The 13,650-nt window shown below is 40.5% G+C and overlaps 1 protein-coding gene across 1 annotated transcript; it reads left to right on the top strand.

Annotated features, from left to right (window-relative positions):
* The first annotated feature begins 76 nt into the window (after positions 1-76).
* Positions 77-5,598, top strand: e2f6 (E2F transcription factor 6). The gene is made up of 9 exons (XM_082506488.1): positions 77-340; positions 750-1,055; positions 1,646-1,680; positions 1,850-1,905; positions 2,172-2,358; positions 2,604-2,835; positions 3,463-3,591; positions 3,813-3,963; positions 5,032-5,598. Exons 1-9 carry the CDS (start codon positions 224-226, stop codon positions 5,067-5,069), a joined length of 1,251 nt encoding a protein of 416 aa, XP_082362614.1. The 5' UTR covers positions 77-223; the 3' UTR covers positions 5,070-5,598.
* The last annotated feature ends 8,052 nt before the right edge of the window (positions 5,599-13,650 follow it).

Genomic DNA, 13,650 nt, shown 5'->3' with positions numbered 1-13,650 from the left:
ACAAGTTCGGTAGAGGGCGCACATGCGTTATCGCAATCGTTGGCCTGCGTTGTTGTACTTCCGGGTGAAAACATGTCCATTTCCGGCGTGGAAGACGACACAAACAAACCAGTCGTGCTGTGGCGGGTTTTTATTCCCCGTGTGCTAACGGTTACAAACGGGCTGCGGATGTGCGCTTTGCCCGCTCGGTGTGTTGAGGCTGGGCGGTGAAGAGACGATTACCATGGTGAAGTGTGTCGTCTCTGGGTGTCCGAACCGCATGGTTAATGTTAGCCGGGGGCTCTTCAACAGACCCAAGAAGAGGTTCTTCAACTTCCCCCAGGACCCTGCGCGTGTCCAGGTAGGGTCAAAAAACTTTGAGAGTTACAACATATTTACAAGCTACATGTTTGAATAGCGATCGTTAGCATCTCTTATATCTGATTCTACCGGCTAACATGATGCCAGTTAAACAGCTGCTGTTTAAATAACCCTGATGACATGTGTTAGCTCATTTACTACATAGCTGGAGTGAACAGGAACCCATTTCCAAAACATGGAATCAGCTGTGCTGTTTACGCTATTTAAAGCTAGTTTGGCCAGTAGACGAGTAAATATTGTTTTCTTTTTATTTCTACCAGATAAATGCAGTTTTAATCACAAATAACTACCAGGTTACCAATTTGGCCTGTATCACAATATCTGTGATGGAGTAAAACCCCAGCCAGTCAAACTAGAGATCAATAAAGACTAACTGTAACTGTGTTCAGGTGTGGCTTGCAGCGCTGAGGGAGACGGAGAAGCAGGACTCTGTGGAGCAGCATCTAATCTGTGAAGACCACTTCCTGCCAGAGGACATCTCGGATGAGGGCGTCAGCAGCGACGCCATTCCCATAATGCCCCCCTGCCTGGACGGAGCCCTGGGTCTGCTCAGTCAATGGGGGGCCGAGTCGTCCGAGGAGGAGGATCAGTGGGCTGCTGGAGGAGGAGGGGGTGAGGAGGAGGAGGAGGAAGAGGAGGAGGACGTTAATGTTCCTGTTATACCTTTTGCACGAAGACCTACTCCACATAAGCAGGTAAGAAAATGTCTATCTCTACATTTCTTTGTGTGATGTAAAGTAAGGTCCAGTTCACAGCTGGTTGCTGTTCCCTGTATAGAGTCATACAGCGTCGGTCTGTAAGTGCCAAGTTTGCCAGTTTTGTTAAATACATAAAGGCCTCGATGACCTGTGATTTGGGAGTGAGAGTACTAGAATGTATTTGGCCTCCGGTACCACTGTGAGGAACTTTGGAGTCATTTTTGACCAGATTATGACCTTAGTTGAGTGGGGGGATAAAGGGATGTCACGTCACGTTGATGCATTTTTTTTAAGTTAAAAACTTTTTTGTTTTGATTTTGTTTACTTGTCAGTTCCAAACTAGTGACTTACTGAATATATATTTTACGTTGAAGACATAACTGAGTGTATAAGTAGTTACAATATTGTTTAATTTATTAACCACAGTGTTTGAAAACATGTATTTAAACAATCAGCTTGTAATTGATCGTTTCTTTTTGGGTTGATTCTTATGTTTTGGTGTGAATAAGTTGGTGTTTTATCACTTTTTGGTGGACATGAAATCATTCTGACTTTGATCTGCTTTGTTTTCACTTTTTGAACTTGAGGAACCAGATGCCAAGACGAATTTAGGAACAAAAAGGTAAAAAACCCCAAAACAACCCAAAATGTTTCTTTTTTTTTTTTTTGCTTTCTTGCTACATTTTACAAATGGCGGTCAAGTTGTAATTCCACTGCCTTTTCTTATCTTTTCAAACATTTTAACGATAAATGATAAGTGAATTTAGTTCATTTTTTATCTTTCTTTCCAGGGAAATCCTCAGTCATTTAAAAGAGATGATACAGACCAGGATATCCACCCGACAAGGTGCATCCTTCTTTGATATTTATTATTTATTCAGATTTTTTATTAGGGTTAGGTTAGATTTGAAATACAGAGAAGTAGTGGACAAGATCGAGTAAATGTTCAGCCAGCCAACTGGAGACTCACGGATTGGGACTTTAACAGCCACGTGGTGTGTAGTCCTAACCTGTGCTGTGTTTGCAACATCTTTTAGTGGATAACATAGAAAGATGTAGACTTAAAATGTTTTTATCCCCTTGTTCCGCCTCTGAGTGTCATGGTGGTTTCAGATGCGTCTCTGGGAGTTTTGACAGTGCGCTTCCTGGAGCTTCTGCTGATGTCGCCCGATGGCACGATCGACCTCCGGGAGGTGACGAAAAGCCTGCAGACCCGCAGGCGACGAGTTTATGACATCACCAACGTCCTGGAGGGCTTCAACGTCATTGAGAAGCAGACGGCCAATAAGGTTAAGTGGATGTGAGTGAGCAAAAGTTAATTTCTTACTGTTGAGTTCTGAATACTTTGTGCGTTTAATGTTAAACGCTGACAAAATAAATTTTTTGGTTTCTTTGTGGGTCTTCACGGACATCTCTTGGGTTTCTATCAGTAGAAAGAGGTTGCTTAAAGATGTTTTGTTTAGTTTTTGTTTTCTTTAATTAAACTTAAGGTCCTGTGCGCTGTCTGTGTAACACAGTGTAACAGTGAACTTGTTGTCTGCCCAGAGGAAGCTGTCCAATCTCCAGCTTTCTGCTAAAGAGCAGGCAGAAGTTCCAGAGAGAGCTGGAGAACCTGAAGCTGGTGGAGGACACACTTGACAGCCTCATCAAAAGCTGCGCCCAGCAGCTGTTTGACATGACTGACGAGTGGCAGAACGCTCTATATCCTTCTGCATTTCTATCAGGGACTCAGGACAGTTTGAACAGAAGTAATGAAAACAATGCTCCTGAATGTAAAACATGATTTAACCACATCAAAGTTTTCCTTTTCAGAATGAGCCTAAAAACAAGTCAATTTGCATGACTAGGTCATTTACAGTAAAGGTAAGAAGTTTGTTTTTGCCAATTTGAATGGAAATTAATGTAAATGTTCTTTATTTAAAAAGAAAAGTATGTTATGCTTGAGTAAACAAAACTCCAAGTGAGCTGAGACTCCTCTGGCTTTCTGTAAAACCTCTGAGGACCAAAACGTCCTCTCTTCATGCATGAAAAAACCTGCAGTTTAATTAAATGCCACTTGATGTCACACCTGCTGATACAGAAACAGCCCCTGGTTTGCAGAGTTTGCTTTCGAGATTTTAAGAATACAATTATAATTGTATTATTTTATTCAGTTATAATTGTATTCTTATTATAATTCCATATTTGTGCTTCCACTGCCCCCTTGTGGCCATTAGTTACTGCAGGTTAGATGAGAGAACAGAAAATCTGTCAACGATTTACTCTAGCTGCACATCTGAGAGCATCACTCCTGACACTCTATAAAGATTAAAATGTCACTTTCGTCATTGGCATGAAAAGAAACCGTGAGGTCTAAAACCACCCTGTAATAACTGTTAAGTGAATAGAAGATAGTTTTCTTTAACTGTCCTCCTGCACATTGGCCTACGTGACCCATGAGGACATCAGCCGGCTCGAAGCTTTCCAGGAGCAGACGGTGATCGTCGTCAAAGCTCCAGAGGAAACCAAACTGGAGGTTCCTGCACCGACAGAGGTAAAACAACATAAAAAATACTAAAATATCACAGACTAGGATAAAGTTCATTTTCAGGATGATCTGGTCTCTTTTATCTGAGTTCAACTCCAATAAATGTAGCATGATTAAAATAGTGTGTAAAGTAATCATTGTTTTTGTTGTTTTTCAAAACCTGATGATACATTTTTCTAAACATACGCTGAAACTCGGGGTACATTCATGCATGTGTGTTGGTGCAGGACAGCATCCAGGTCCACTTGAAGGGGGGGAAAGGCCCCATCATGATGATGACTTGTGATATTGGGACGGGTGAAGCTGTGACAGAAGAGATGAGCGGCTGCTTTGTGACACTGGAGGAAAGCCGGATAAAGACGACCACACTGCACAGAGGTAAAAGGAAAAAACAGAGTAACACAGGGTGATAAAACCTGAGGTTTCAGTAACTCAACTGGTTCAGAGAGACTGTTTAGTGTTGAGCTACACACCGTGTATAAATGAGCTCAGTGCAGATGACCATCAGGACCTGTATTTATCATGGCCAGTGGGTTTATTATGTCACTAGTTTTTATACCTACATATTTAGCTGTGGAGTGTACTTTAAAGAGAGATCAGTGGGTTAGTGAGGCATGTTGAGCCTAAAGTCTGAGCTTTTAGGGTCACATTATTGGCTCTTTTACTAGCTAGATCACCATGGTAACTTATGCCGATTACATAAACCTGTCTGGATCAAGTTATGTTCCATTTCCATTTAAAGTCAGCCAGTCACGCCTCTTTTACTTTCAGTATGCCTTAAGTGCCATTTAGACATGCAGCCTGTTGAGCTGTACTTTACTGGCATTACTAAAGTTAAGCCTTTCTGTCCATCATTAAAGTTTCAGAGCTCCAATGTGCAGCTGATCTGTTACAACAATAAATGGGAGCACTCGGTAGTAAATCTATTCAATTATGACATCACAAATGTGTCTGACAGAAACAGGCGGCTCTCAGTTTATCCATTTTCCTCTTAAGAATGAAGTGATGCATCGAAGTTGTCCTAAAGCAGAAAGCCTGAGTCACCGGAATGTCGACAACCACCGTTGTGATGCATGAAATCTTTGACTGAGGTTTTAGGTTTTGTCAAAGCAGCTAACATAAACAAAGCTTGGATATGTTAAACTTGCTTCGTAGTATACCCCTCTGATGGAGGATGCATCAGGAAAGCCCTTTCCTCCTCATGAGCCTCTGCACTAGATTGAATAACATTTCAGTGAATGCAGTGGGCCAGGAGCAATAAACATGATCAGATCTCAGTGCGCTCAGAAAGCTTGATTATGTAATAGAACTCTCTAAATGACTTCGAGTATGTTTTTGCACTTGGGTTCTGCAGTTTCTTTTATGGGTGAGCATAAACACTAAATGTAACTCAGCTGATGTTTGTAGTCTGAATTCATGGTCATGGTGCTGTTGTTGCTGTTGCAGAGACCTCGATTCCACAGAGTCCCACACAGAGCACGTAGCTACCAGCTGATCTCCAGAAGTTATCGTCTGATTTCAGGGTTCAGCACAAGGAATTTGAAAGCATTAACAGAAACTGCAAAACGTTTCTGAAAACGGTTTTGACTGGAAAGATCCAGAAATGAATTGTCAGCTAAATGATATTCAGCTGAACGTCATCAGCTGAGTCCTGGCATGATGGGGACTTTATTTATGGATCATTTGGCACCATGTTTCATGTAACTGATGTGGATGAGGACAGTTTAACCCAGATGTTTGGAGATTCATTTTTGTATGAAAGACTTTGGGGGGAATTGAGCTGCTGAGCCTCCATTCTGCAGATGAGTGCAGAGATTCTGGAGGCCTTGTAATACACATAACAGTTATTTACTGACGAACATTTCCTGTAAAATATTTTACCTCTTTGTATTTTGAGTTTGTATCAGTGTTTATGTCCTGATATATGAATATTTTCATCTTGGTTTGAACTTTCATTTAGAAACACACCTCCAAGATGCTGTAATGAATAAAAATGAACTTGTATAAACCTGAGGAGATGGCTCATTTCTTTCACCAGCAGCTGAAACGATTTAAATATGTGAATTTTGTGACCCCTGACCTTTTCTTCTCTCTGGTTACACTTACTCAATTCTCTTTTCTGAAACACCTCATCAAAGGCCTTATGGTTAATTCTTGTGTTTAAAATAATATTGTTATGAAGGCTAGATGCATTTTCAGGAGTGGGAGCTTTTTTTTTTCTTTGTCAAGGTCTTTAATCTTGAAAACTGCATGGCACACAGACAGGCAGAAAAGACCATTCAATGAAAATATCAATTCTGGGGATCTGGAACACGGAAAGTAGAATATCTAAGCAAATGTAACCAGCTAACTTCAAACACCGGTCATACTTTGAGTGTCTCCGGTGTTTTTTCAGCACCGGTTTATACACACATACAGAAAGACATTACTATGACATCCACTTCAAATTGAACTACAGGGTGATGCTATGATATTGAGACACACAATTCTAATCTTATATGACATTCTTAGCAAATTTACAGCAAATAAAACAAAGCACAAATTCAAAGTTTTTTTATTTTAAATTTTTTATTTTATTTTGTTTTTCTTGGTTTGGCGCTGTTTCTGAACTCCAAATGTCCTGTTGTAATTGGACATTTTGATGTAAGAAACAGCAGCAAACCCCAACAACACTTCCCTCATGGTGCTTTATATTGTAAGGTCAAGACCCTACAATAATGCAGAAAAGCTCCAACCCCCTAGAGCACGCACTTTGGCGACAGTGGGAAGGAAAAACTCACTTTTAAAAGAGAGAAACCTCCGGCAGACCAAGGCTCTGGGATGGGGTGGCCATCTGCCTTGGCCAGTTGGTGATGAGGGAAGGAAGTTGGGAGAAGAGTTTCTTTTTAACCACTCTGGTTTGAAAAGTTCATTTAGATGCCCAATCTACATGAATATTTGAAGCCAATTTAAGAGTTCTGTCACATAATTACATGCACGTGTCAGTTCAATTTTAGCGTGCACACGAGAAAACCCTAAAGATGATGTTTGGTCTCCTCAGTTTGGCATGTTTTTTGAAGGTTGCCATGATTAGTTTGTCAACCAATGAGTTGCTTGACCTCAGTATTGAAGGAGGCCACGTTTCTTGGAGTTCAGTGTATATTGTCAGGCTGAGTTGTTCAATGTTCTCCAAGGACATTTTATAGTTTTTGGACACAATTTTGTTCCACATCTTACCGTTAAGCCTCTGTATAGTAAATTCAACTATATCTGGATCTGCTGACTTTTTTCTTTGGTTCATAGTGTGCATTACCACATCTTCAATGACAGTTTTCACCACTTCCTTGTACTCTTGCCTGTTTTTAGAGACACTGAGTACTCTTCTTGGTAATGCAAAGAGGTGTTTTGTGAAGGCTGGGACAGTAAAGTTATCGAGCTGTTCCCTCAAATTAAAAATCAAATACTTGTCCTTGCAGTTGTGTGCTATGCAAAGATCCTTGAGAATGGCCCTGTCAAGATTTTTCAGCCGTTTTGGGGACAGATCCAAATGTTTCATTGTTTCAATTTCAGGCCAGATTTTCTGAATGAGGCGATCGCTGATGCAGTTAGGAGTGAGGCGCTCTGTGAAGAGCTTGTAATTAGAGGAGACTTTTTCTATGGCCTGTGAAACCACCAACTGGATCAGTCTGTTCACACACAACTTATCCTCCATTTTCAGTGCTTTCTCCCATGGTGATATTTCAGCCTTTGTCTCCTGTATTTGGTTGAGCTCATCTGCGCTCAGATACGTCTGGAGGATGTATCTCTCTGGGGTTACCGTTTCTACTGTCTCTGTCTTTGCCTCCGCTAATTCTTTTGTCTGCTCATCCGTTTTTTTCTGCATTTCATTTGTGTCCGTCACCATTTTCTGCTCTTCCAGGACTTTCTTATTTTCTTCCTCCAGGACTTTCTTCTCCTGCTCCAGATTCTCTCTGTGTGTTTTCTCATTAGACAGAGTTTCTTCCAGAGAGGCCTCATATTTCTGAAGTTGTGCGAGCTCAGCAGACAGACTTTCCTTCTCCTGTTTGAGGATCAGGATTTTGCTGTCACTCTGCTGAAGCTGCTGTTTCAGATGGTTCATCTCAAGGTCAAAGGTGATGGTATTTTCCTGACCTGAGATGAAAACGCAACAAGTCTGATCCCCTTTTTCGTTGGTGGTGCTGCTCATTTTCACTTTGCATGACACTGATTCATCAGTGAGTTGTCCAGCTTGGATCTCATACTGGTCCTGAATAAGGTTGTCCAGTGCACCTTTTGGCACAGTGCACACAAATTCTGCTTTTGCTTTTTGGTTGCTCATTTCTGACATTTGAAACAAAGCTAACAAAGCTAAAAACAGATATTGAGATAAGACTGAGGGAAGCAGAACAAAAGTTCATCCAATGAGTCGCTCGTGACTGTAAGTAAGAAACGTGCTTGTCCAGTGTGCGGTTTCACCTGCTTTTAAGGAGTTGAGTTGACTGTGACGTCACAGCCGGATTCTCTTGCCTTTCATCTTTGAAACTAACCCCGCCCACAGAAACGCTCCCTATTGGCTGATTGAAAATAGGTAACGCCCACAAAGAACAGGCTGTCAGAATTTCTGACGTCATGGCCCGATTCTCTTGCCTTTCATGTTTCAAAACGGGCTTTAATTTGCTTAAGCATTTGGGTCACTTCATCGAAAACAAACAAAAAAACAGTGTGATAAATTTTACTTAGGTACTAGAAACTTAGTGTTCCCTTTTGAGAGTATCTTCTTTAGGTCTTTATACATTAGCGCCTTACAAGTTTCTAGTTGATTTAACAGACATCCAGTTCACCTTGTAGTCCTGTTTTGATTATGGATCAGTTCTGGGTCTGGTTGAATTGGGTTTTAGTCCCTGTGTCTTGATACAGCCTGATTTTGTTCTGCCTTGCTGCTTAATAATAAAAAAAAAAGTTTACAATGTCCTGCATATGTGATATATATTTTTTCTTATATTAAGTTATTCTTTTTCAAACAAAACTCAAAACACAGGCTAATAAATCTTCAACTTCACAGCATGTTTTTCACTCATTTCTAACGATACTGCTCAAGGGAAGCATGTATAATGTAAACAGTACATAATTAACCTCAGTGTATGAAGAATACTCTCAATTTCCATGAACAAATTGGAGTCTATTAAATAGATAGGATACCAACCACTGCACCGCAGTACCTGTAATACCTACAGCATGTTCTAATCGCTCTAATAGAATATTATGGTCAACAGTTTCGACGCTGCACTGAGGTCAAGCAGGACAAGCACAGAGATGAGTCCAGTGTCAGAGGTCATAATAAGATCATTTGTAACCTTCACTAAAGCTGTTTCTGTGCTGTGATGAGCTCTGAAACCTGACTGAAACTCTTCAAATAAACCATTCCTCTGTTTACGTCCTATGTCTAATACTTAAAGTTATTTATTATAAAATCTTCCATCCAAACCCTGACAAAGACGAGCTGTAAGGGGCCAGCACAGAGCAGCAACCTGAAGATGAGGTGGGATTACGTATGTTTGCAGCTGCAGAAAACATGGCAGACCACTGTCCATCTGCCCCATCAGCACACTGCAATAAAAGAATGAGGAAGCTGGCCGAGAACTTCTACTCCTGATGCGCACTTTACATCCAGAGGACGACTAGAAGGAGGCCGAGTCATGTAGAATGTTTTAATCTAGATCACGTGGCTGTGTTTTGTAGCACTCCGAACTTTTGTCTGATTAGCCACAGATATAATGTCTGAAGGCATTACTCATCTTAATGTGGAGATTCATTTGAATATGCACTTTCTGATGTGCATTAAATCATTTCACTGTTTGGCATTTCACTATTCAAAATGAAAATAATTCATTGTTATCTGAAAATAATATTGTTATGAAGGCTAGATGCATTTCCAGGAGTGGGAGCTTTTTTTTTTCTTTGTCAAGGTCTTTAATCTTGAAAACTGCATGGCACACAGACAGGCAGAAAAGACCATTCAATGAAAATATCAATTCTGGGGATCTGGAACACGGAAAGTAGAATATCTAAGCAAATGTAACCAGCTAACTTCAAACACCGGTCATACTTTGAGTGTCTCCGGTGTTTTTTCAGCACCGGTTTATACACACATACAGAAAGACATTACTATGACATCCACTTCAAATTGAACTACAGGGTGATGCTATGATACATGATATTGAGACACACAATTCTAATCTTATATGACATTCTTAGCAAATTTACAGCAAATAAAACAAAGCACAAATTCAAAGTTTTTTTATTTTAAATTTTTTATTTTATTTTGTTTTTCTTGGTTTGGCGCTGTTTCTGAACTCCAAATGTCCTGTTGTAATTGGACATTTTGATGTAAGAAACAGCAGCAAACCCCAACAACACTTCCCTCATGGTGCTTTATATTGTAAGGTCAAGACCCTACAATAATGCAGAAAAGCTCCAACCCCCTAGAGCACGCACTTTGGCGACAGTGGGAAGGAAAAACTCACTTTTAAAAGAGAGAAACCTCCGGCAGACCAAGGCTCTGGGATGGGGTGGCCATCTGCCTTGGCCAGTTGGTGATGAGGGAAGGAAGTTGGGAGAAGAGTTTCTTTTTAACCACTCTGGTTTGAAAAGTTCATTTAGATGCCCAATCTACATGAATATTTGAAGCCAATTTAAGAGTTCTGTCACATAATTACATGCACGTGTCAGTTCAATTTTAGCGTGCACACGAGAAAACCCTAAAGATGATGTTTGGTCTCCTCAGTTTGGCATGTTTTTTGAAGGTTGCCATGATTAGTTTGTCAACCAATGAGTTGCTTGACCTCAGTATTGAAGGAGGCCACGTTTCTTGGAGTTCAGTGTATATTGTCAGGCTGAGTTGTTCAATGTTCTCCAAGGACATTTTATAGTTTTTGGACACAATTTTGTTCCACATCTTACCGTTAAGCCTCTGTATAGTAAACTCAACTATATCTGGATCTGCTGACTTTTTTCTTTGGTTCATAGTGTGCATTACCACATCTTCAATGACAGTTTTCACCACTTCCTTGTACTCTTGCCTGTTTTTAGAGACACTGAGTTCTCTTCTTGGTAATGCAAAGAGGTGTTTTGTGAAGGCTGGGACAGTAAAGTTATCGAGCTGTTCCCTCAAATGAAAAATCAAATACTTGTCCTTGCAGTTGTGTGCTATGCAAAGATCCTTGAGAATGGCCCTGTCAAGATTTTTCAGCCGTTTTGGGGACAGATCCAAATGTTTCATTGTTTCAATTTCAGGCCAGATTTTCTGAATGAGGCGATCGCTGATGCAGTTAGGAGTGAGGCGCTCTGTGAAGAGCTTGTAATTAGAGGAGACTTTTTCTATGGCCTGTGAAACCACCAACTGGATCAGTCTGTTCACACACAACTTATCCTCCATTTTCAGTGCTTTCTCCCATGGTGATATTTCAGCCTTTGTCTCCTGTATTTGGTTGAGCTCATCTGCGCTCAGATACGTCTGGAGGATGTATCTCTCTGGGGTTACCGTTTCTACTGTCTCTGTCTTTGCCTCCGCTAATTCTTTTGTCTGCTCATCCGTTTTTTTCTGCATTTCATTTGTGTCCGTCACCATTTTCTGCTCTTCCAGGACTTTCTTATTTTCTTCCTCCAGGACTTTCTTCTCCTGCTCCAGATTCTCTCTGTGTGTTTTCTCATTAGACAGAGTTTCTTCCAGAGAGGCCTCATATTTCTGAAGTTGTGCGAGCTCAGCAGACAGACTTTCCTTCTCCTGTTTGAGGATCAGGATTTTGCTGTCACTCTGCTGAAGCTGCTGTTTCAGATGGTTCATCTCAAGGTCAAAGGTGATGGTATTTTCCTGACCTGAGATGAAAACGCAACAAGTCTGATCCCCTTTTTCGTTGGTGGTGCTGCTCATTTTCACTTTGCATGACACTGATTCATCAGTGAGTTGTCCAGCTTGGATCTCATACTGGTCCTGAATAAGGTTGTCCAGTGCACCTTTTGGCACAGTGCACACAAATTCTGCTTTTGCTTTTTGGTTGCTCATTTCTGACATTTGAAACAAAGCTAACAAAGCTAAAAACAGATATTGAGATAAGACTGAGGGAAGCAGAACAAAAGTTCATCCAATGAGTCGCTCGTGACTGTAAGTAAGAAACGTGCTTGTCCAGTGTGCGGTTTCACCTGCTTTTAAGGAGTTGAGTTGACTGTGACGTCACAGCCGGATTCTCTTGCCTTTCATCTTTGAAACTAACCCCGCCCACAGAAACGCTCCCTATTGGCTGATTGAAAATAGGTAACGCCCACAAAGAACAGGCTGTCAGAATTTCTGACGTCATGGCCCGATTCTCTTGCCTTTCATGTTTCAAAACGGGCTTTAATTTGCTTAAGCATTTGGGTCACTTCATCGAAAACAAACAAAAAAACAGTGTGATAAATTTTACTTAGGTACTAGAAACTTAGTGTTCCCTTTTGAGAGTATCTTCTTTAGGTCTTTATACATTAGCGCCTTACAAGTTTCTAGTTGATTTAACAGACATCCAGTTCACCTTGTAGTCCTGTTTTGATTATGGATCAGTTCTGGGTCTGGTTGAATTGGGTTTTAGTCCCTGTGTCTTGATACAGCCTGATTTTGTTCTGCCTTGCTGCTTAATAATAAAAAAAAAAGTTTACAATGTCCTGCATATGTGATATATATTTTTTCTTATATTAAGTTATTCTTTTTCAAACAAAACTCAAAACACAGGCTAATAAATCTTCAACTTCACAGCATGTTTTTCACTCATTTCTAACGATACTGCTCAAGGGAAGCATGTATAATGTAAACAGTACATAATTAACCTCAGTGTATGAAGAATACTCTCAATTTCCATGAACAAATTGGAGTCTATTAAATAGATAGGATACCAACCACTGCACCGCAGTACCTGTAATACCTACAGCATGTTCTAATCGCTCTAATAGAATATTATGGTCAACAGTTTCGACGCTGCACTGAGGTCAAGCAGGACAAGCACAGAGATGAGTCCAGTGTCAGAGGTCATAATAAGATCATTTGTAACCTTCACTAAAGCTGTTTCTGTGCTGTGATGAGCTCTGAAACCTGACTGAAACTCTTCAAATAAACCATTCCTCTGTTTACGTCCTATGTCTAATACTTAAAGTTATTTATTATAAAATCTTCCATCCAAACCCTGACAAAGACGAGCTGTAAGGGGCCAGCACAGAGCAGCAACCTGAAGATGAGGTGGGATTACGTATGTTTGCAGCTGCAGAAAACATGGCAGACCACTGTCCATCTGCCCCATCAGCACACTGCAATAAAAGAATGAGGAAGCTGGCCGAGAACTTCTACTCCTGATGCGCACTTTACATCCAGAGGACGACTAGAAGGAGGCCGAGTCATGTAGAATGTTTTAATCTAGATCACGTGGCTGTGTTTTGTAGCACTCCGAACTTTTGTCTGATTAGCCACAGATATAATGTCTGAAGGCATTACTCATCTTAATGTGGAGATTCATTTGAATATGCACTTTCTGATGTGCATTAAATCATTTCACTGTTTGGCATTTCACTATTCAAAATGAAAATAATTCATTGTTATCTGAAAATAATATTGTTATGAAGGCTAGATGCATTTCCAGGAGTGGGAGCTTTTTTTTTTCTTTGTCAAGGTCTTTAATCTTGAAAACTGCATGGCACACAGACAGGCAGAAAAGACCATTCAATGAAAATATCAATTCTGGGGATCTGGAACACGGAAAGTAGAATATCTAAGCAAATGTAACCAGCTAACTTCAAACACCGGTCATACTTTGAGTGTCTCCGGTGTTTTTTCAGCACCGGTTTATACACACATACAGAAAGACATTACTATGACATCCACTTCAAATTGAACTACAGGGTGATGCTATGATACATGATATTGAGACACACAATTCTAATCTTATATGACATTCTTAGCAAATTTACAGCAAATAAAACTCTCACTGATGAGAAAGTATTCTCATTATCTTCAGGCTAGGTGATTGTAACCTGTCAGAGAAAGGTTGTGAGCTCCCAGTCTTCTTT

Source organism: Aulonocara stuartgranti (genome assembly GCF_965226115.1).
Source record: "Aulonocara stuartgranti genome assembly, chromosome: 15".
NCBI lineage: Eukaryota > Metazoa > Chordata > Actinopteri > Cichliformes > Cichlidae > Aulonocara > Aulonocara stuartgranti.
This window is presented reverse-complemented; position numbering and strand designations above follow the sequence as displayed.

Excerpts from the sequence above, each read along its gene's own strand:
- e2f6 (XM_082506488.1), top strand. The coding sequence starts at position 224 with ATGGTGAAGTGTGTCGTCTCTGGGTGTCCGAACCGCATGGTTAATGTT. Across the intron at positions 1,681-1,849 it reads ACGAATTTAGGAACAAAAAG|GGAAATCCTCAGTCATTTAA; the intron begins GTAAAAAACCCC and ends CTTTCTTTCCAG. Across the intron at positions 2,836-3,462 it reads ACAATGCTCCTGAATGTAAA|CTGTCCTCCTGCACATTGGC; the intron begins ACATGATTTAAC and ends AGTTTTCTTTAA.